The sequence below is a fragment of the Parasteatoda tepidariorum genome, chromosome 1 (genome assembly GCF_982258835.1).
Source record: "Parasteatoda tepidariorum strain Cologne lab strain chromosome 1, Ptep-v5.0, whole genome shotgun sequence".
In the NCBI taxonomy this organism is placed as follows: Eukaryota; Metazoa; Arthropoda; class Arachnida; order Araneae; family Theridiidae; genus Parasteatoda; species Parasteatoda tepidariorum.
The window spans coordinates 84458347-84483293 of NC_141755.1; the positions used below are offsets into that span (position 1 = coordinate 84458347).

Sequence of the window (24947 nt, forward strand, 5' to 3'; positions counted from 1 at the left end):
CGAATTTACCACTCCCATTTTTTTCTTAATAATTTTATTCGTATTGTATTTTAATCATTTATTTTTTCAAAATTAAATATAAATTTTTAATAAAATAATATAAATACGTAGTTTGAGTTAGAAATAAACTTAGTTGCGTTTCAAAATAAAATTAAAGTTTTTAAAATAACCTTAATTTATTACAGTAGAAAAAGTTTGAAACTTTAACCTTTACTTATTCTTCATCTATTTTTTTTTAATTTCTTACAAATAAGTACTTTTTCTGAAAGTTTTCTTTTACAAATGGACTAGAATTTGAGACATATAATGAAAGGTATTTTGGTTGCAATAGCTAAAGGAAGTATTATTTCTATGATAGTGCTGTGGTATTACTTTATCATCCACTTTTACTTTTCATTTTATATCACACTTAGGTGCCTGATGCCTTGAAACAATGCATTAATGTTAATGCTTCAATCATTGAGTTTTGCAAGATAACTGTGGAAAATTTGCTCCAAATAAAGTCAAAACTTCTTGACTTTACAGTGGTAAGTTATAAAAGAAAAGAAATTTCTTTTGCTTAAATACTTTAACATCAGCTCTTTAAGTGATGCAATTTCAAATTTAATAATTATTAAAGGGAGACAAAAACTTTCATGGCATTATTAAAAAGTAGAAATGTTAAAAATAAATTAGAACAAACTCCTTTAGAGTGAATTAAATAAAAGCTTTTGATCTATTTTAATATCTGTTCATTATTAAATAAGTTTCGCTGATTTTATTGCAATGACTCATGGTAGAAATTCATTGAATTTAGGAGAAAGCTCCAAAAATTATATGAATGTAAAAGTATTGTAAACAAGGAAGTATTGATTCAATTTTCTAAAATAAGTCGGCTTACCTAATTCTTTCTAATTTTAGAAATATCTATCTATATATATATATATATATATATATATATATATATATATATATATATATATATATATATATATATATATATATATATATATATATATATATATATATATATATATATATATATATATATATATATATATATATATATATATATATATATATATATATATATATATATATATATATATATATATATATATATATATATATATATATATATATATATATATATATATATATATATATATATATATATATATATATATATATATATATATATATATATATATATATATATATATATATATATATATATATATATATATATATATATGTATATATATATATATATGTATATATATATATATATATGTATATATATATGTATATATATATATATATATATATATATATATATATATATATATATATATATATATATATATATATATATATATATCATTTAGTTTACTTACGTACTGTTAATGATTCATTTAAAACTTGTCGTAAATTTATAGTCATGTTATGTTTTATTATTTTTTTCCTCACTTAAATTTACAATCTTTAAAATTGGATGCATGATGCAAGCGATGTCACGCGTGAATAAATTGTGGCATTTGTTAATGCTACGATTCAGTTGCTAATCAGGCTTGTCACAAGCGCGTAACGTCTATTGCCGATGTCCAATTTAATCTCATCCGAAAATTCATTCAGTGTGACACTAAACTTAGATCAATAACTGTAACGTCAACAAGCCACAACCACGTGATCAGGCACATCCATCTGATCAGGCACAGCCACGTGATTTCAGCGGTATTTTTCTTCTCGAGTTGCAAGTACCAAATTTCAAGAATTATGCGTATTTTTTTGACAAATATATATTTATCTGTTATATGGTTTTAATTTTAAAATATATGAAGTTTTACTAATGAAATCATTCAACGATTTTTTGAAAATAAAAAATTCATAGCAGACGATTGTATTTTAAATGTTTTCAAAGCAGACGATTTTATTTTAAATGTTTACATAATGGAAATGCAAGCTACAAAGAAATAATTGTTCGATGTGACAGAAACGAATAAATAAATAGGATTCAAACTTATTGTTGAAAGTAATACAGCCTAATAAATTTTGCGTTCTTTTTTATGTTAATGTTAATGCTTATAAGAAAAATTTACAAAAATATTAACGTAATATTAACGTAATTTCGAGGTTATACAGAATAATAATAATCCAGCTTTAAAGAAATACATTTAATAAGTTCTATCAAGATATGAAGGGAAAGAAATATAACGATTTTATTGCAAAAGAAGGTCTGGTAATTCCCTTTCAGAAAGGAGCTTACTTTTAGTTCTTTATGTAATATATTCTTAAAAATGACATATTTAGATATAAAATGCTGTATTTCCTTTTATAAACTCTCTTTGCAGATACCATCCGCTGATTTGTACAGAACACTTCATGAAGAACTAAAAAATGTTGTTTTAAATGGAATAGATGCCATTGAAAGTGAAATACGCAAGTTAGAGGATGTAGAGGAAATTGATGTAGGTTGAATATTGTAATAATAGCTTTGTTTATAAACAGTAGCGAAAAATTATATTCCAAATTTTTGTTGTATCAATTCTTTTGGAACACGTAATTATTAATTCTATGCTATGTTTTTATTATTCTAGTGTTTTAAATTTCTTAAAAAGATTTGTTAAATGCTTTTATAAACCTAATTAAGAATTAGAATTTATAAATACATTAAAAAAACAAATCAATTTTCCTCATTTTTAAAAAATATTTGCATATAAAGATCAAAGAAGATAAAAAAAGATAAAGATCGAAAGATAAAGATCAAACAATTAACTAGTACAGAGAGTATGCATTTAAAGTTTCATATTTTAGTTTCAAGTGTTCATTTAATAATGATTTATCCCAGGAACAAATTACCCGGTTAAGTTATTTAAAAGCCATTAAAAATTAGACATATTCTGATATTTTTTAAAAACCATTCTTTTATTTTTAAGCTCGTTTGAAAGCAGAAATTAAAAAAATAATACCTGAATAAACGATAATGAGTTTCTTAAACCTTAGATGAAATTAAGGAAAGAATAAGAAAAAACTATTTTAAACAATCCTGTTACGTTTTTCAGGAAAAAACACTAATTAAAAAGACTGATTCTTACGCCTTTTATTATCTACCTCCTAAGCATCAAAATAAGTTAATGTGATATTTACTTTACCAAGTCACTGACTTTTTTCTGCTTATTAAATTTTTTATTTTGAAACTTAAAATAAAACTGAGATTTTAATTTTTTGGGTCTGAACTAAAGCTGAAAATATTTCTCTAATTCTCATTTTTTTTAAGTAAGAATAAAAAATTTCGTAATTTTATTTTCAAAGGTTTTATTATTAATTTATTTCAGACTATTGTAAAATAGTATGAAACAAGCATTTTGTTCCATTTAACTAACTTAAAATGTCCTGGATATCATGATAAAATAAATAAAAAGATTAATTTTAGAAGAAATAAATAAATTATAATTGTGACGTAACATGTTGGATGTTTTTATTGATTATAGGTGAATAATTTCTGCTATGCGCTGTACAAAGAAGGAATTAAAAGGGCTTTGAATGAGTTAGATGAATTAATGGATGATTTGGATACTCTTGAGGATAGTAAAGAAGATGGCGGGGATACGGTATTGGATGTTTGAATTTTTTACCTATTTATAATCAAGCTATATAATTAAATAGATGGTTTATACTCAATTAGAATTAAAAGGTCAAATTTTCATGACTCTCTAAAAAAGACTTGTTTTTCGAAGGTACATTTATTCATCATAAACAATATTTGCATTATTATTATTGTTACATTATCCATCTTGTTTAATAATGGGAAACGACAAAGAAACTAGATGCATGTATTGTTGATTTGTACGGCATACGCTTATAGACGTCTATAAACGGCAAACTTGTTTATTTATTTTTACTGTTTACTCAAAAATTAGGCGGAAAGTTAATCTTTATTTTGTAACATGCTTAATTTTTTAGAAAAATATGTAAATTATTTCAGAAAAAAAACGTTTTTTTTTGCACAAAAAGTGGTCCACATATTTCAAGGTCTGTCTAAAATTTGGTAGCCTTGTCTTCCACATTTTCAAAATCAATTATACTTATAAAAAACAGTTTTTAAACACACTTAAATTCGTTTATCTTAAGATATCTCCATACAAAATTTAGATTACTTTATATTATTGTTTGTAACTATAAAAATTGAATAGAATTGAATAAAAATTGAATTGAATAAAAATTGAATAGTAAAGATTAACGTTCCTTACATCCTTTTAAACTATGTAGATTTGAATGATAGTAATGTGCATAAAATCGGTTAAATAGTTTGTGATTAAAAAAATTTAATATATATTTTTTGTTTTTTGGAAACTATTGAATCTAGTTTATCCTCCTATAGGATTATAATATTTTATCCCTATTATTATATCTTATATTTTAAAATTAGATGGAAGAAAATAGCAAATAATTATTGAAAATGAATGAAATAATTTATATATTAACTAGTTCTATTATTCAATGAAAATATTCGATTTACTCAGTTAGTCCCAGAGGCATAGTTAAAAAAAATAAAACAAAAATAATAAATGTAACATTTTAAGGCCTTAACTACCCAAGTAATGTTTATACAAAAGAACTATAACTTTAGGTCATATTTTATTAATGCATAATTGTCTAATTATAATGTATAATTGAGGTAGACTGAATAATTATTAACAATTAGTATTGTATTCTATTTACTGAATTACTGATTCTTTGAGCGAAAGCTTAGAGTAGTAGAAATCTTGGATTGAAAGTTCATTTCTCTAAGATCGAAAGTTATTTTTAATGTTTCTTTTTTTTTGTTTGCTAATAGTAGGACTAAAAATACGTTGGAAATATATTTAATATAGTAATTTTAATATAATTGCATTGCAATGAAATTAGTTATCAAACCTATGAGTAAAAAACATTTTCGCTAAATTTTTTCCTTTTTGAATAAGGGTGCTCCATCTAGGCTTACTTCGTTTAACAAACTGAAGCGATTTCTTCACAATAATTTTTGTTTGATGTTGATAAACATACTGTTACATCAAAATGAAAAATTATTCAATTAAAAGACAAAAATTTGTAGTGTTTTATGACAGATTTTTTTCCGCTGATTCAGTTGCCGATACAGTTGCTTAATAAAATCAAAATGTACTGATTTCGCTCAAAATTATAACTTTATAAATAACGTTATATTTAAGATTCTTAATCATCATAAGAAACTCGTTGTGTATTTTTCTCCTAAAGGACTATTTAAGAATGGTGCTACGTTTTTAGATTTTTATGTAAATATTCATCATTTATCTAAGTATTCATCCCAGAACGAACATATAATTGTTCATGTTGAATATATTGTTAGAAAAACAATAATTTATTACAAAGTAAATATGACTAATTCATTATTTAATGATGAGGATCGGCTGTATGGTGGTCAGGGAGTTGACCTCAAGTCAAAAAGATCCCGGGTTTGAATCCCGAATAAGGCATATATGTTCCTTCCTTCTCTTCTGTGTATCATCTGTCTTTCTTTTTGTAGAAACAATGTTAACCCACCTAATATGGAGCCTCTAAGAGAGTAGTCAGCAAAACTTTTCTTCTGATACCTGAATGACAAAAATAAATTTCAGGGTTGGACATTGAAAAGAAAATAAATAGTTGTAAAATTGTTACTAAATAACTGTGCCATAAAATGTCGTATAAAAAGTAATATAATGAAATATAGAAGAACAATATTTTTTTGATTTTAATTCTTCAATTTCAAATGATAATTTAAATGAAAAACGTAATAATAACAGAGACTAATATTAAGAAGGATTGATAAATTAATATTACTCGTAAAGTTTGCTGAACAACGGATAGATCAATAGTTTATAGATAAATACCATTATAAATTGTATTAATTGTGTGATGGTGATAACCAAAAATATATGGATTAAATGTGAATTTTAATGATCATATCACGTGATTTTCTGTTCAAAAAGAACGCAAAAAATTATTAGAATGTAAATATCTTCTAAGGTGAAGAAACATTATTTAAAGTTTGAGAATTCTTATTACCATCCGTATTTGCATTGTTTTAATATAAATTTCAGCAAAGCAGTTGTAAATTAATAAAAGTGTGGAATTTTTTAGAAAATTTCACAGTTGCAATACCTACTTTTTTGTATTCTGTCATTAAAACCAATTTCACTTTTCCAGGTAAAAGCTCTGCAAATTTATTGCAAAGACATATATCTAACAAGTTTAGTTATGCGAGAAAAAGAAATTAATATTTTTGAGAAAGAATTGAAAATTAGCCACGAAGTATATGGAATTGAAGTATGTTTACAGATATATAAATTTAGCTATTATTTTCTCATTGGTTTTTAATTTTATATTCTGCATTTTTATACCACTATTTATCAATTTTTTTACTTAAATTCTAAAAATTATAGGAAATAAGTGAGCATCCATATGCAATTATTAGGTGCTACAACACATTTAAATTTTATATTTTAACTGTTAGTAAACATTTTGTGCTTTTCAATTACACTGTGAAAAATTCCGGACCAAATTATGGTATAAAGTACCGGCACTTGAGGGCATCATCCATGAAATCAATTTCACAGTAATATAGTGATTTTACGGGCATAATTACTGTAAAAATTACGGTATATCAGATTTTTTGTTCCGTAACACGATTTGATAAAAATGGATTTTACGGTAAAAAGTACCGGTACTTTTATGCGGAGCCATAATTACTTTAATTATCATCGGAATTTATAACAAAATCATTTATATGTGAGATTCTTTAAATTAATGTTATCTTTTTGCACTGTAACTAATTTATATATAAACATGTGCAATACTTATTAGAAGTCGTTCATTTCATTCAATGAATTAAAAACCGATTTGTTTTCCGTTCAATAAGTTGAATATATTTCTTAACTATTTAAAAACTTTTTCTGTTCCTTAATAGAATTTATTATTTTTTTTTCTTCAAATCTAGCATCAAGAAATAATAGTAACTCTAAAAGACTTATTTTTTGCTGCTCTTGAAATAGAGAAAAGAAAATATGAAAAAATTGTTGCTTATAATGATGAAATTTTTGATGACGGAAAAAAGGTAATGTAACATTTTTTTTTTAGACCGATATTAATAAATACACTCTTTGGGTTAAATAGTCATTATTTTTAAATGGAAAGGGAATAAAAATAATAAAATTATGGAGTAAGAAATGAGCCCAATTTACATCGCGGTTCTGATTTTTTAAATCCTAGATCCCTGGTCCTAGATTTTTCCTAGATTTTCCTAGATTTCCTAGATAGAGAATCCTAGATTTTTTTAAAATTATTTTTGTATAATTATTTATTGAAAAATAAATCCAGTAAATTTTTCAAAAATTAAGGAGCAATAAAGGTTTATTTATTTGAATTATATGATGTTTTTTTTCGCCTTTGTGGTTGAAAAACAATTAAAAAAATTTAAATGAATTAAAAAAATATCAAGGAAGGATTTGTTTTGCGTATTAAAAATAATAAGTGTATTTTTTTTTCACTTTTTCACATAATTCTTATTTATCTAGTTTTCATACCGTAAAATTAAAATTTTGATTGAAAAAAATAAACGATAGGAGTGTTAGGCATTCACATTTACTTAAATTTGAAAAATAAAAGAAATTTAGTATTAATTTTCGTACATATGATTTCACCAGAATGAAAATATATTTTAAGGATATACCTTTAAATTATTTTCTTTTTAAAAATGACCGAAGAAATATTGAAGAAAATATATTGTCAAAAAAGGAGAAACTCTAGTTTAATTTTTTTGATCCTAATTTAAAAAGTTCATATTGAAAATGAATAATTAAGTCTGATTGTACTACCTATACCCAGCGTTTTACTATTGGGTTCGTTCAATTTTTTACAATTATTCGATATACGTATTAAATATTTTTTTTCAAAAAATCTAATCGTAGTAAAAGAATATCTGAAATTTGAAAGAATTTAAGGATATTTTAATATAAACACTCTTTTACTTTATTTAGAAATTGTTTTAATCAAGAGAATGAAAACAAAGTTTATCTTTTAGAGTTCATTAATTCCAATATATCATATAATAAAAAAGTTTAAAAATTCCAATATAACATTTGAGAAATGTATTGTCAGAATAAAAAAGTCAAAAAATTTAAATATTTACAGTTTGTATCAAAACTTCTTTCAAAAGAAAAAAATTGAGAAAGTAAAAGATAAAAGTTTCTTTGTTAATTATCAATACCATTATTCTACACAAAAACAAATATACCGATACAACTGAAGAACGTAGTGGAAAATCATGTTAAAAGACATTTTCGTTAATTTGGAAAACTCAATTTTTAAATATTTGAACAAGGTGTTTAATAATAGGCACATTAAAAACATATTCTTAAAAAACTTCTCAAATACGAAAACAGATGATTATATATATTAGGGTTATTAAATTGATACTTTAACGAGTTGGAAAAAATTATGTTAGGATATTAGTTTTTAATTATATTAATATTAAAAATTAATTATTAAAACATTTGCAATTATTATTAATTTCTATAGTTATAGTTAAAATTTAAGTATAAAAGAACAGCTTCATTTCAATAGCCACGTTTCATAATTTCATTGTTTAATTTTCATCGGTTCTCGATAGTATCTGAATTGTATAATGCTTTTATTCTGACTTATATGTTTCTTTCTTTCTTTAATTGTATTTTGCAAAGTAAATCCTTTGTTTTCCTGCATTGTAATAGAAATTAGAAATTGGATTTTTTTTTGTGCTTTAAAATGCAAAATAATTAATTTTTCAATTTTGCAATCTATTTTTATAACTAAATCGTACCTTTTATAAGTATAAATTTTAAAGTTGCTTACAGAGTATGTGAGCTAAAAAAGTATGCGTTTTTTTTTAGCTTCCTGTTGTATTTTCTTTTAAAGATCTCTTTCAAAAAGTTGCTACAAGTCTTCATACCGATCCCATCCGTAAGGTATACTTATTTTATTTCACTCTTATCCATTATCTCAGTCTCAATTATTATTTAATATCAAGCATATATCAGAATTGTAAGTTATACACTGTTAGAAATTTTTCGGAAAAAATGGATGAATAACAATTTATTTTATTGTTATTTTACGATTTTCAAATGAAGCTGTCAAATAACCATAAATAAGATGGTATTCAAACTGTTAATTGTGAGAAAAAAACGTTTATTAACTGTTTTCACTTAATACGGTTAAACAACCAGAATTTTACCTGACAGAACTGGGGTTCGAGTCCCAGCGCTGACACCACAATTTTTCCTCCATTCCCTTCAACACATGAAGTTCAGTGTCCAGCACTCCCTTTATTTGTGACCCTGGACTATTAGAATACGATACTCTTATTCACGCATTGATGGCAGTACTAAAAAGCTGCTTAACACAAAGAAGTCTAGTATTTACCATATGATAGGAGAAAAAAACCAGATAAGCTAGTTATTCATTTGATACGGGTTCATTTGATATAGCACAACTCAACCACAACTTAACTCCAATGCCTATTACCTATCATCAATGTGCAATTAAATTTCTTTTTTTCCTGGTTTTGAAACCATTCTAGTTATAAACGGTTTCAAAATAATAAAAGTAAAAAATATTCTTCACCGTAAGCTTTACGGTTAATTGGATGGACTGACTACAGCCGGTTGTTTTAACGTAATTTCAGAATAGGGATTTCTAACAGTGTGTTAGTGGACACTAAAAGTGTCAGTAATTTATGATATCTTGTATATTTACCAAGATATCAAGAGAATACTACCTCTTTTAAAAAGAATTTTTTGAGCACCAAATTTTTGCTAACGTTTTGTTTTTTAATAGCTGATTTATGGGTCATCACGTTTGTTGTCTTGGTGTTGGAAAGCACTTAGCATTCACTCGCTTAATATAAATTTCTATATTGGTCTTCTTCGGTTGAACTTCTTTCCTTGAATCATAAATACACGTAAAGGACGTATTGCAGATTATTTAAAGTTTCAAAGTATTTTAACGACGATAATTCACTATTTCAATATTTTAAGTTGTTTAATCGCTGTTTAGGTCATACAAGTGCATTTATCGCTGAAAGAATTTTTGTGTGAAGCATTTAAAATAAAACAAAAGGAATTTGAAGTGCCACTTTTTCTATTGAAAGAAAGTTTGGAAAAAGTAATTTCGAAATTGATTCAGGAAGTGAGAGAAAGAGAAATGAAACAAGAAAGAGAGCTTCTTATCCGCATTCAGGTATATTCAATCTAGCTTTTTATCATGTGTTCATAGGAGCAATTCATATAATTGATAATTTTGTATGAAAATGAATTTTAATTTTTTCGTCCAAAAACAAGTAGATCTAAAAAAAATTAATAATGTATGATCACGATATAATTGAGTATAATTATAGAGAAAAGGATGTGAACAAAATATGGCCTTTAATGATATCAGATTCATTTTTGAAACGTAAATTTATCGATAATAGGTTTATCGATCGTTCTGGATATAATGACGAATTTTTGCTGTTATAGAATCAGTAGGTCAGTTTATAATAAAATTCTTAACATGCTGAAAATCTTTATTTATTTATCGATTGCAACCAATTTATTTAATAACTAATAAGTTTCAGAAATTATATAAACTGAAAATTAGTACAAATATTTTTTTTTAATAAAAACTTGCATAAGCTTGCACGTCCAAAAAGTGTAAAAGCTTTATTATGATAAGTTTGTTTTTATAGACTATATTATTTAATTGAAATTAAATTGAATTTTTGTTTGATTTATTTACTTACTTATCCTCTACGTGCCTTGGGCACTTAAGGCCTCTAGCATATCCCTCCAACGCCTCCTGTCTTTAGCAATAGATCTTGCTTCCTCCCAGCCAGATATTCTACATTCTTTTAATTCGCCCAAAAACATGCGCTGGATGGTAAGCCTGGTTCGTCCTCTTGTTCTTTTACCATCAAGGGCCCATGTAAGCGCAACAGATGAATTTTTTTCTTTGGGCATTCTAAGGATATGTCCGAGCCAGCTCCATCTTCGTTTCTTAATTTCATCTTCGATTGTTTTCATTTTAGCTTTCTTTAATAGATTTTGATTTGATACTTTGTAAGGCCAGAAAATTTTAAAAATAAATCTTAAACATTTGTTTTGAAAGGTTTCTAATTTTTGTATTTCGATCTTAGTCTGTTTCCAGGTTTTTGCGCCATATAATAGTACTGCTCTAACAATAGCTTTGTAAACAACTATTTTTGTCTTTATTTCAATATTTGACTCTCTCCAAAATTTATGTAATCCCTTAAAACATGTTCTTGCTTTGATTATTCTCTGTCTAATATCTTCCCTACTTCCACCTTTTTTTTTTTTTTATCTACAATCGAACCTAAATAGCTAAATGACTCTATGTCAACTATTTCGTGATTTTCGATTATAATTTTGTCATTTTTCTTTTAATTTATGCTCATTACTTTAGTTTTCTTCTTGTTCATGAATAAACCTACACTATTTGAATATTTGTTGAATTTGTCTGTTTTAAGCTGAAGGTCTGTACATTTGGATGAAATAAGTACGATGTCATCAGCAAAATCAAGGTCTTCTAAAGTAGTTGTGAAATTCCACCTTATTCCTCTTTTTTCATCTTTCAAGCTGTTTCGCATAATGCAGTCTATCACCAGTATAAATAAAAATCTCGATAAAACACATCCCTGTCTCACGCCAGTTTTTACTAAAAAGAATTCAGTTAATTCTCCATTAACTTCTATACATGCTTTGCTGTTATCATACATATCTTTGATTATGTTAATATATTTGATTTATTTGGAAACGTGCAATAAACTATACAATTTACAAGTTGGGCTACCGGAACGGATTGAACACACTCTAAAAAATCATTGAAGAGACTTAACTCTTTTAAATATTATGGAGTCGACTCTTATTTAAGTAATTGCAAAGAAAACTAATACGAACCACTTTAAAAATAATATTTTGTCTTGTTAAGTATCAAATGATACTTAATAAAAATTATTTCGCTCTTTTACCTACATAGGTTAATTTTCCTCCTACTCATAAAAATAGCTATATCGTTCAATATTTAAATTCACCATCAGCAAATGTGTGGACAATAAGTTTTGAAAAATAAATATAGGGAAATCTTTCTTTTCCTTTAATTAAATTTTCTAATATGGATAATATAGAAAATTTAGATAAATTGGACAAATTATATATTTCTCTGTCTATTGTCAAAATATTTAAAATATTTTCGATATTTTTTATTTCTGGAAAAATATTAAAGTTTGTCGGAAATTCGGCATGTAGCTAATAAGAACTTTAAATTAACCAGAGTGAATTTTTGAGATTATCATATTCAAATGATGTTTTTACAATTAACTGAATGCAAGATAATCATTTCGTTTTCAATTATTTTTTCGTAATCAATTTATTTTTAAAATAAGAATCAGTAATAATAATTATTATTATTCCAATTTTTTAGTATATATTTATTATATTTTTCTTTTATATTTCTTATTCAATTTTTCTTTTCTAACACTTTCTATTGCTTTTGCTAAACTTTAATTTTAGGCACTAAAAATATCAAACTCTTGGAAAGAGCTTTTTGTAATGGCTTCAAACATTCGTAGAGAAGAACTTATTGAAGCGCTTCATAAGAAAGTAGAGGAAATGAAAGATGAATACTCAACATCAGAAGTTATAAATTCTGACAACAGCTTTAATTTAGATTACCAAGTTAGTAAATTATTATTTTATGAATTCTTAAGATATAGATTTCACAGCGTTTCGTTGCATTATTATTTGCCACATGAGATGATTTATTTTTTGGTGAAAATATAGAAATATGCAAAATAAAAAAGATCCGTTGAATATAAAAGAAAAAGTTCATTAGTATTTGTCATTAGTCACATAAAAAACGTAAATAATGAATCTAAAATAAGGAAAAGAGTTTACAGATATATTGCTAGATTTTTGTCGAAAAATCTGATATTATGTTATGATCATAACATATATTTCAAGTTAATGTAATCATAACATATATATCATAGGTCATAGTAATATCTACAATGATACATCTATGGTGCTGGTGATCAGTTTATATTGGATGATAATGATAAATTTGCTCATTATTTATAATAATGACTGACTAAAAAAAGTAACTTTGTGAAAAATTAATAATAAGGGAGTTTGGTATGATTAATAATAACCGGTATTAATAATAACCACAAATTATCCCTTTCAGCAATTTTTTCTTAATGGAAAACAAAATTTATTACTTCAGGTAAATTCAGTTGATATTTAAATAGCCAGCGGATGTGACAAGTTCTCAAATTTTCAAAATAATCAACTTTTTTGGGTATCATTAAATTAACGAAAGTATTATTTATAAATTGGATATTAGTAATAATAAGTGGAAAAACTTGCCACTTGTTATTAATAATATCCAAAATGGATTGAATAGGAAAAGAATCAGAGTTGAGAATACCAGGCAAATGCAAGCCGAGAAATGACCCTTTTCTTAAAAAATATCTTGAATTATTTACTAATGATCACTGTGATTAGGTGTGAATGGAAAACACGATGTAGAAAGTACCGAATACCGGGAAATAGCTCTTAAACTTAAAAAAACTTTTTAAGTAGATTGCTAGCAATCAGTAGTCATTATTAACAATATTTTACTAGCATCGATAAAAAAAAAAATCATCCATGAAGGGAGTACCAATCAATGATATACACTTACATTACATAACTAATTTAACAATTTCTTGTATATATTGGTTACTTAACTTACCCAATAATTAATTATAGTTAATGTGATAAATTGTTTCATATTTAGTACTTTAACTAATAATTATAAATAATTACTGGGTTCTTAAAGGAATTATCTGAAGAAACTGTAACGTAAAGATATACTTGATAATATATAATCTTCATTTGCTTCAAAAATTATAAAGGGCGAAAAAAAGTTTTTTTTCTTCCAATGCTCAACTGGGGAATGACCTTTCGTTAATATAGGCGTCTGAAGGGGAGATTTGCTGGCCACACTTTCAGGAGCATCATATTAGGTGGGGCAACGTTGCTCCCACAATAAGGACAAATAGTACAGAGAATAAAAGATCATCCATGCCTTGCCCGGGATTCGAACCCAGAACCTTTCTGACGCAAAATCAATTCCCTGTCCCCTACACAGTCCGGTAGTCAGGGCTAAAAAATTGGTATGTCAAAATGAATAATCCAAAGAAACTGTAACGTAAAGATGTACTTGGTAATACATATTCTTCATTTGCTTCAAAAATTATAAAAGGTGAAAAAATCTGCATGTCGACTTTTTTCACTTTATAATCTTTATGTAAATGAAAATTTGGCATTATCAAGAATAACTAAATTCATTTGTTTGTTCACAACATATTATTAAGGTATAAATATATTCCTTATATTTTATCTCATGCATTGTTTAAATGTTAAACATCAATAATAAAAATTTACTCTTTAGGCAAGACAAGTGTTAACATCATGGAGAAAAATATTCTCCTTTGTTGCAGTAGCTAAGCAAGCAGAACTGAATAATATAGAAAATTTACTGAAGAAAGATGACAGTCATGGTAGAGATGTATGCACAATTAAGCCTTATTTCCTATTAATAATAGAAATTCCTTATATTAATTCTCTGAGGTTAGATTAATTTAGAAATACAAAGCTGTATCAGTAGACGAAATAGTATAAGTCTTATAATCTTAGAAGATGGGAAATATTTAAAATGCTCTTGGTATTTTAATCTAGGTAATTACTTCAAAATTATTTGAGAATTCACTTTTAATAGAACCAACGAATTTTAATTACAATTTATTTTCCAGTACTCTTAAAAAATTTAAAAGATTTATTAAAATCAGTACGTTTAAGAATTCAATAATTAGCAAGGAAGGTACCCGATGTGTCTCTTGCAAATCAAGTTAAATTATTATTTTTTTTTGGGAAGGGGGTATGAAATAGTATACACTGAGTGGCCAAATTATTATGACCACTCCTTCAGCACGGCGCATTGCGCCCCTATACGGCGCAATGTGCGTCGAACAGTCCGTTCAGAGACTTTCACAGTTGCTCCTTGATTAAGATCGCTTGCAATTTGTCACACTGTTGCTATCCTGTTGCGCTGCACAACCCTGGCCAGCCTTCTCTCTGATCGAGCATTCAGTACCCTGTGACGACCACAAGTCTGACGTTGAGACCCGGTTTTTTGCTTGATTGTCCATTCTTTGTACACATTAACAACTACTGCTCTAGAACACTCCACAAGTGCAGCCGTTTTGCTGATACTCGTTCCGACACATCTCGCACCCACAATTATTCCACGTTGAAATTCAGTTAAATCACTTTTCTTTCCCATATCTGAGCAAGCAACACACTATAACTGATGACTCACTTGTCCAACATTCCCGTGTTATAGTTATCTTGTCCTCTAGCGGCAGCGCTGTGAGGCAATAACTCATTTGCATAAAACTCTGAGGTTGTCATAATAATTTGGCCACTCAGTGTACATAAAATATAGTTTCAACAATTTCAAGTTTAGGCAAAAAAAGATGTAAGTAAGCGTAGAAATTTCGCAACCAAAGCTGGGATTCGAATCTGGGTCACATCATTGGGAGGCAAGTGCTCTGTCCCCTGAGCCACCATGGTTCTATTTTATTATTTAATACTTTAAATTTAGCTTTTTAAAATGCAATTATTAAAGCTTCAAATTCAGGAGAAACTTTCTTAAATTAAATTAATCTTTTATGACAACAATGCTCTTTGTCGCTGGAAGGAATTAAATTTAGTATTAAAATCATTAGTATTAAAATAAAAAATTTAAATTTTAGGAAATATATATCTTAGCAATTACTTATAACATAAAAAATAAATTTTATATAAGATTTCAGAATCTAAAAAAGCTATGTTTAAGAAAGATAAAGACGATTAGTGAATATCGGTTATCTTCCTTTAAGTTAAAAAAAAATGCATATGAAACACGTTGTTCATAATAAACTCAATCAGTATGCTTCTGCAGGAATAAAAGTGAATTTTATTTGAGTGTAGTTAAATTTTTTGTGGTGTTTTTATAAAATGATTTAGCATTCAAATATATTTAACCTACTGATAATTCAAGTTAAAAACTTTGAGCATTAACAAGTTAAACAAGGCTAAAATATGTTCTTTTTTTCATTTAATAAAATGCCTTTCAGTTTTTTCTTGTTTCGTTCTAAAAGAGTTTATGAAATGAGCATTGGTTTATATCCTAATTAAAGTTCTACACATTATTTTATACTTAAAATTACATTTTGAAAAAAGTTTCAATTTATATTAGTGTTTTGCAATGCGCGTGAAAAATCAAACTAAATGTTAATAACTATTTAAATTTTTGTGAGGAATATGTTCTATTGAGCAGGTAAAAGCAATGGAAGATTACGATAAAAAAGATGATGAGAGTTCTGAAGGTGAACCGGAGAGCGGGGAGGAGACTGATGAATTATCGCAAGTAAGTCATTAATATTTGCTGCACAGTAAAATAAATATGTGCAATAAAAACCATTAGAAACGATCCTATTTATCCCGGATTTTATTGCAACTTGGCCAAATGGTTTGAATTGATTCCGTTGATTGTCCACCTTTTATCTTGTTAAATGAATGAATTATCACTTGCTTTCTGAACTAAAGTTTTCGTCCCTGATTTTTAACTTTTGAACTTTTATTATTATTATTACTTAAGTGTATCGCTTAATTTTCATGAAATACATTTGTCTATAATTTGAAATTCATCATGTATTTAAATTTATTTTATGATATTTATATTGTATAAGTCAGTAAACTCGACATGAGCCGCGAATTATTTTTCATTGTTTTGGACAAAATTGGATTTTAGTTAATCTGTCTCTTTATTCAATCTCTTTGGGAGTTGAATAGAAATTTATTGTTGTTTTGAAACAACTGGCACACCCGTTTACAGTCCCATTTTATGAGCAAATATGCCGATTACAGCTGCACCGAAACTGTTCATTTTTAGGACAGTTTTTGTTATGGCTTCTCGAAGATACAAGTACAGGAGAAAGTAGCTAGCTTGTGGTAAATTTTAAACATCATGATTTGCCCCGAGCAACAGCATTATACCAGATGATACTGAAAACGTTAATCTTTATTTTGATGAGATGAACTACTAAATACGTGTTTGGCTTAATCCAATTATGTAAAGTCACCGAGAAGGGCAACAAATTATAATAAACAAAAAAGAAAAATAGGCATCATTTTAGTTTCTTTTTATTTGTGTCTGAAATTGTCATAGAGTTTTGTTCAGAGTTGCTTATGCTTATTCTTTCATCCCGTACGAAGACAGGATTTTCAACTAGTAATAAAATATAAAAACTCATTTATGCACATTTCAAAATGGCATTTTTGTGTTCCTTTCATTTAATTCCTTTTTTGACAGCTTAAATGTACGCATTATTTTTAATTTTGCAATTATTATTTTTTTATATCTATGCAAAAGTGCGCAACTTCTACGTGGAGCAGTTTTCTATAGCTTCTTATAAAATATAGGACTGGAAAAATACTTATATGTAAAAATTTTTTAAAAATTATCAGAGATAATAACATTATTAATCCTTTCCTTTCATGGAATAATTGTATAAAAAGCTTATTTGTAAAATAAATCTTTAAACTTGAATTTGCAAATTCACATTTGAAAACTAATTAAAACTTTTTTTAAAGCTAATAAATGTGTCATCAACCTGCAAAAAGATCTATAATCTTTCCATTAGTAAGAATTCCAGCGAACTTCAGGATATAGAAAAGGAAATGAAACCGCTTTTCAGTTCTGAATATGATGAAGTAAAAACTGATGAAGATGAAAATAAGGTAATATTAGTTGAAAGTGTATTAGGTTATTGATCATTTATTTTGGTGCCTCTTATTAAAGGATTTATACAGATCTTAATAAGTAATCTCAATAAGATTTTGGTTTGATCAAAAAATAATAATAATTAAATAAAAAAAATTAATAAATGCTTTTGAGTTTTTTTTTCTTTGTTGCATTTTTCATAAAGTTTATATTAGGTATTTGATAAGAACACAAAGACGTTTTTAATAGATATGCTATTAAATCATTGTTTTTCTTTAGTTGTTTATTCAATTGAAGAAAATGCAAGTGTGGGATTTTGTTTTTTACCAACTAAAATTTACTTTGAACAACACAAACAAAATTAGATCATGTTATTAGTTTTTAGTCTTTTTTTCATTTAGCTTAACATTTTGCCTGAACTTTTCTTAGCTGAACTTTTTTCAGCATACTTTCAACATTAAAGAACCTTTTTCATCAACCTAATATTAGTGCACTTTATTTAAAACATTTTTATCACAAATTTTGTTTCTCACGTTGCTTCATAATGTCGTTTCATATTGTCATATTTCTTAATATAATTATAATTTCTTAATTTCAACATAATTACTATCCACAGTTTGGTCTTGAAAACTTTAAATAATTTCAGGTCTGGTTTCGCAACAGGTTTTTTTGAAATGCTTTATACACTCATGGACAAAAAAATTAGTGCACCTAGAAGGAGTCGTCAAAATGAAACGAAATTCTACATGCGTAATGACTACTTTGATATAGGTAAATTATTAGAAAATCAAAGAAAAACGATAATTTTTGATTTTCTAATCATTTACTTAGATCAAAGTAGTCATTACGCATGTAGAATTTCGTTTCATTTTGACGACTCCTTCTTGGTGCACTAATTTTTTTGTCCCTGAGTGTATTATTAAATTATAATTTAAACTAATTACAATTTAATTTAATTTAACCATTTATCTTGACTAAACAGTTGTATTGTTGTAATTTATGGATTAAATTGCGGTATGAATTACCAGCATTTTGGGTGCATCATCCGTAAAGTTCATTTTACCGTGAAAACCCATTTTACAGTAGTATTTATTTAATTAAAGTGATTCAGTGATTTTACGGTAATTATCATTGTAAAAATTACAGTTTATCAGATTTACGAAGAAAGTATTGGCACTCTTAATGTACTGGTACTTTTTACTTTAATTTGATCCGGAATTTTTACAGTGACTATTTAACTATTTTCTTTTATGCTCCTTTCTTTCTAAGGAAAAAATCTTTATTTTTTTAATAATATTGCACTTATTGTTGTAAAATTGCAAAAGTTTTTACTTAATAGGATTCTTTTTTGTTTAAAATAATATCTCATTAATTTGTAGATTTTTTAAGGTAGGAATTAAAACATGCTTTCAGCGATAGGTATGCCTTCACATTTGGAATTTAAAGAGATTTGTGTACCATATTTAAATTTTTAATAATATAGAATAATAAAAATTCAATAACAGCTTTTGAAATGCGAGTTATAGTTTAATAATGGTTTTTCAAATTAAATATATACATTTTAGCTAAAAATACAATTCTTTCATTTGAAGTAGCTTATGGTCAATTAACTTATTAGATATATTAACTTTGAAAATTTATTTTATTTCAAAATGGTACTTTAGGTTGTTAAATCACTGAATGAAGTAAAAGATATCTTAAGAGAATTTCATGGAAGCACGAAGGAGCAAATCTCAAAAATGTGTGACTATATAGAAGTTTTGACTAAATTTGAAGAAAACATCGCAGCACAGGTAAAATATCTTATCAGTTTTAATAATCTTTAATACAATTAGTACAATTCGTTGCAATTTTAAACTTGATTTCTAATTTTTCCTGCCTACTTTTAGACTTCGACTGTAAATAATAACATTGGTTCTTTTCTAAAAGAAGCTCTTGAAGAAGAAGAAAAATCTTTAGCAAAATTAAAAAATTTTCTCATCACATTGACCGACTTAATTAAAGAATTTGGCAGTGGAGTGAGTAATATTTCTCATAAAAGTAGAGCTCTAGAGTATGTTTTAAATGAAAAGAATAGATTCAGTTTATATAAGTTTATAAAAATGGTTGTGCTGTTTTTAATAATAGTTTAATACTCTCCGACTTGAGAGGGAAGATTTGAAATAAAGACCTCTTCTTGTTTTGGATTTTCTGAACGAATACGGACTTAAGCAGCACCACAATATTGGCACAAATAACTTTTAATGATAGTAAATTTTAGTAATAGCAGCGGTGGCTCAGGGGATAGAGCTTTTCGCTTTCCAATGAGGTGAACCGGGTTCGAATCCCAGCAATCGCAGGTCGTTTCAAAATCGAAACCCGGGTCGCACCGACTAGAGTGCTGACGTAATTTATCCTCAGTGGTAGACGGATCATGGCTTAGAGTCCCCTTTCCGTCAGGCTAACTGTGGGAGGTTTTCGTGGTTTTCCACCCCATGTAACTCAAATGCGGTTAGTTCCATCAATCCATCAAAAAGTCCTCCACGAGGACAAATTTGTCCCAATACTTGATCCAGGAGTTCCCTTGCCTTCTGGATTGGTCTCAAAATTACAAGGTTACGGAGTTGCACATCAGTAGTCGTAAGCCCAAAATTGGGTCGGCTGTTCCACGACGTTTTTTAAAAAAATAGTTACTTTTACTGATGACAACTTTTAATAATGGTGACTTTTAATATTAGTAACCTTTAATGGTAACTTTTAATAATATAAATAGAGTTAGACAACAATCTATGTAACTAGTACATTTTAATTGGTTAGTTCTCAATTAAAACTAAGTTCATTAGCTTCTGTTCATTTACCATTTATTAAAAGATCATTGCCAAAGTAACTCAAAAATTAAGGTAATGTCGAATGCTTAATTTGATTGTCTGATTAATGAATTCCGTTCAGAAGACAGTAAAGATAATTATTTGAGCGTCAATTGGGGGAAAACAATCTGAAAAACTAAAAACTCATGGGTTTTCAATCATAATAGAGCAATCTTCTCGCAATCGTCAATGTAGCCTCAATAGTACCGTATTATCCAGATATGGCCATCATTTAACTCATCATTCCCAAGGCTGAAATTTCTCCTTTGTGGTCATTGGTTTGAGTCTAACTATTGGATAAAAGATAATTCTTTCGAACTCTGGGGCATTACCAAACGCGACTTTAAGGCATGTTTTAGTGATTAGAAAAAAATGTTTGCAGAAGTTAATTGAAGTTAGAAGATAAAATTGTAAGGAAGATAAAATATGTTTTGACTAATAAATTGTTAGCAAGGCTTATTCCATCACTCCGATTGGTAAACTCTTATATGCAACATAGAATTTTGTCCTGTTTGGTTATGATACAATAAATAAATAATTGAACAAAAAATTCTGCTCATTTATGAACTAACAAAAAGAAATTAAAAAATTGTTTTTAAAACTAACAAATAAATAAAAAATATTTTAAACTTTAACTTATAGGGTATGAGACAAACATAGTGATGTAGTTTCTGTATCACGCAAAAATTCATTCATAATTTTTCTTTACATTTTGAAGATGATATAGAGATTATTGAGTGTATTGTGTTATAACTCGTACTGTTGTTTATGAAAATATGTACTTAAATCAGAATGTCTTCCTGTTTGTCAATCAATGAAAAATGCATTCACTGAAATAATCATAATGCAAATATAAAAAGAATCCTCATCATCAATATGGGAAAAGGAATGCACATTCATAACATGATATAATGAAGCAATTTTATATATAAAACACATTTAGAAGTAGTTGACATAGGTAGAATAGATGAAATAAATAAAAAGCCATTTATTCTATACTTTAAAAATTGGTTTATTGGTGTTGGATATTAGTTTATACGGTTATTGTTTTAGACGCCTTTATATTTTCACAAAAATCTATTTTTAAAATAAATATATCGATCTAAAATAAAGTCAGTTTTACAAAATTATTCTTCCCAGCTCGCCAGTTACCGAAACACTAACTAAATATATAAAATTCAAAGGCTGAAATTCTTTATATAATAGTAACATTTTTTTAGTATCATATATAATAACAAAAAAGTAGTTTTTTAATTTCTAATTTGTCTAAGTTTGGCAATATGTAAAAAGTGTTTTAACACGTGATTCACAATACTTTTTTGGAATTATTATACATTTCTATTTTTGGAATTATTATACATTTCTATTCTGATTTTTAATCTTGTTTTATCAACGTAAAATTTTTTATAAATAAATATTGGAGATTTTTGGTTTCTATATTTCACTATTTTTCGTTAATTTTTCAGGTTTCCCATCAAATAAAACCTTTAACAGATCTTTTTATAAAAGAGATGAGTTTAGAAGATTTTGGCTCGTTGTCGGAAAATGTTGAAAACTTAACTGAGAGGGTAAATTTTTTTAACTCGTTTTCATCGCAAAAGTGTAGGCATAAAAAAATATATTCTCTGGTTTAATGCATTTATATTTTTAATAATTTTAGATTGTAGCAGGGTCTGAAAATGAATTATAGCATTGTGAAATTAGTTTCATAAAAATGATTTTAAGATGAATCTGATTAATATTATTTCGAAGAATATACTGATAAATATTATTTCATAGACAAAACAATTTTGGAGCTATGTTAGATTAAAAAAATCGGCAAGATAATTTGTGACAGGGCAAAAAAAATTGCAGCATTAGCTCGTCAAAAATGATTATAAAAATATTAGTGCAACTAGTAATTATTTTTGAAAGTGACGATTATTGTAAATCTTGATTTTCAGGAATTGTGCGAGCAATAAATAAAATAAATAAATGTATAAAACTTAATATAGTAAAGGTTTTTTGGAATCGTGGAACAGTTTTAATTTTTTTCATTTTTAAATAAATAGAGTTTAAATAATTAATTAATGTTTTCAAATAAAGAAATGGCAAACTTTGTGCTATGTATCGAAGTTATGCAACGTAAATAAAGTTACCGAAGAGGCTGTTTTAAGTTACGGTTCTACGTATATTAAAAAATATCTATCAGTGTTAAAAGAAAGGGAAAAAAAACAGGAATGTCTAGAAGGAAAATTACGGCACAAAAAAAGTTGCAACAAAGAAAAACAAGGTAGCAAGAAATAGAGGATACCCGCGTTTTTTGTACTTTCTGCTAGAATCATTCTACATTGCTCTTTACTAAGCCTCTGATATTGATTTCTACAAATCATTTCAGGTTTTGTAACATTTTAATTACTTTATTAATGCTCTTTCTAACATCCTATTAATTTCAAATTTTTTGAAATACATTTTATTTTTATTTCTGTGTCTTGCACTTGCTCACCTGGGTTCTCACCTTATTTCCATTGCAAACGCTTCTTATCTGCTCTTCTTCGTTTTGTTATTTTATCTTATTGCTACTCATACCCCATTGGTATAAACACTTTTGGCAGAAAAAGTAAGCAAAAGATGTACTCAGTTTAAAAATCAAATAGAAATGACAGCAGAGTTTGGCAGCAGAAATAAGTTGGAGTTGTAATAGTTTTTAAAAATGAGATTGAAATGACTCGTATAAGCATTAACGTAAAGAAAATGTAACTCTATTTTATTTTAATAAATAAATTTGAACGACTTTTCAAATAAGAGTTTCATATGATAGTGTTGGTTTTATCTTTTTCTCTTCTTTTATTGAACTTGAGCATATAGTTTAACAAAAAGCATGCCTATTTCGAAGATAAATAAGTCATATAGTCACGAAGATAAATAAGATTCCAGTTTTATTTCCAATAAATGCAGTCTAAATGGACTTAAAGAAATTCAAAGTACTGCACCTAGCAATTTTGATATCAAAATATATTTTAAGATTATTTTAAGTTCGCAAATTAATTATTTGATAGACAAATATAATCCAAAAAATTTAAAATAATATTGAATAGGATCCAGACGAGACCTCTGATGTTACTAAGCTCACTATGGAAGAAATAAAAAACATTATTGCTGAAGTTGATGCAGAAGAGAAAGAAGAAGATGGCAATAAAAATTATGACGAAATGAAGGAGGTATTTTTAAATCTTTTCTGCTTATTTTTTTTTTGTATTTACTCAGTGCTTTTTGTCAATCATATTTTGTAAAATAGCTGTAAAATAGTAAAATAAAATATTTTGTAAATAAATCATTATAATTAAATTTTTTAAAACGCTTCCGTTTTTTCCTACTATTTGCTTTTTTGAAAAAACTTTTGGTTTGTGACTTCACAAGTTAATGTTGTTTTTGAAAAAATAGTGTTAAAATTCCTTCTACGAAATTTTAATTAACTGCCAGTCAACTACTTATTAGGTATTTATAGTTTATTCTAAAGAGGAAGATTTTTTTCAACATTTCTTGATAATTGCAGATGCTGTGCAGATATGTTTAAAATTCAGCTAGAAATATATATTTGATTTTTGAAGTTTTTAATCTTTTAAAGATTTTACAGAGTTATACACACGTTATTCAAACGTTTAAATGATGAATTTGACAACGTAAATTGCTAATTTAAAGTTATCGAGATTTTTTTTTCTGCTGGTAGTTTTAATATTTTTTTTTAGTTTATGTAAAATTTCTTGCATAGTAAAATGATGATCAAATTATGCCTTTAATTTGTAGGTTTCTGAATTTCTTCTCTCATGCAAAAGTTTTGTTGCTACTGTTGTTAAAAATAAAAATGAATTCATGGAGAATATTCTAATAGATTTAGAAAAGCTAAAAATGCCCGAAAAGAAAAAGAAAACTAAAGAAAAAGTGCAAAGAGTAACTATTCTTACTATTTGTTTGTATAATTAAGAAAAAAATACTTTGTTATACATTGCCGCTTGAGAAAAATCTAGTTGTTTTTACTTGTTTCTTGTTACTACATTTTTGATATGTTATCGAACATAATTTCATGAACATATCATCGTTCATAACAACTGTCAGTCTGACTTGAAGATTTTTGTTCCACGCTTATTTTATAAAATTACTAGCCATCTTTGGCGACCAGCTTAGTAACACATCAAAACTATCTTGTAAACACCTAAACTTTAATGTCAATCTCTTCACTAACAT

At 26.6% G+C, this 24947-nt stretch overlaps 1 protein-coding gene across 1 annotated transcript in view; it reads left to right on the forward strand.

Moving 5' to 3' along the window:
- The window catches only part of LOC110283236 (uncharacterized), a 160886-nt gene that overhangs the window by 36756 nt on the left and 99183 nt on the right, over positions 1–24947 (forward strand). Inside the window, exons 19-34 of the mRNA XM_087156878.1 lie at positions 414–527; positions 2331–2447; positions 3471–3590; positions 6187–6306; positions 6977–7093; positions 8907–8981; positions 10069–10251; positions 12579–12743; positions 14503–14619; positions 16432–16521; positions 17748–17894; positions 19542–19670; positions 19767–19895; positions 22190–22291; positions 23801–23923; positions 24510–24653. Of these exons, the coding sequence (XP_087013004.1) occupies positions 414–527; positions 2331–2447; positions 3471–3590; positions 6187–6306; positions 6977–7093; positions 8907–8981; positions 10069–10251; positions 12579–12743; positions 14503–14619; positions 16432–16521; positions 17748–17894; positions 19542–19670; positions 19767–19895; positions 22190–22291; positions 23801–23923; positions 24510–24653 (1992 nt within the window). The remainder of the gene's footprint in view (positions 1–413; positions 528–2330; positions 2448–3470; positions 3591–6186; positions 6307–6976; positions 7094–8906; positions 8982–10068; positions 10252–12578; positions 12744–14502; positions 14620–16431; positions 16522–17747; positions 17895–19541; positions 19671–19766; positions 19896–22189; positions 22292–23800; positions 23924–24509; positions 24654–24947) is intronic.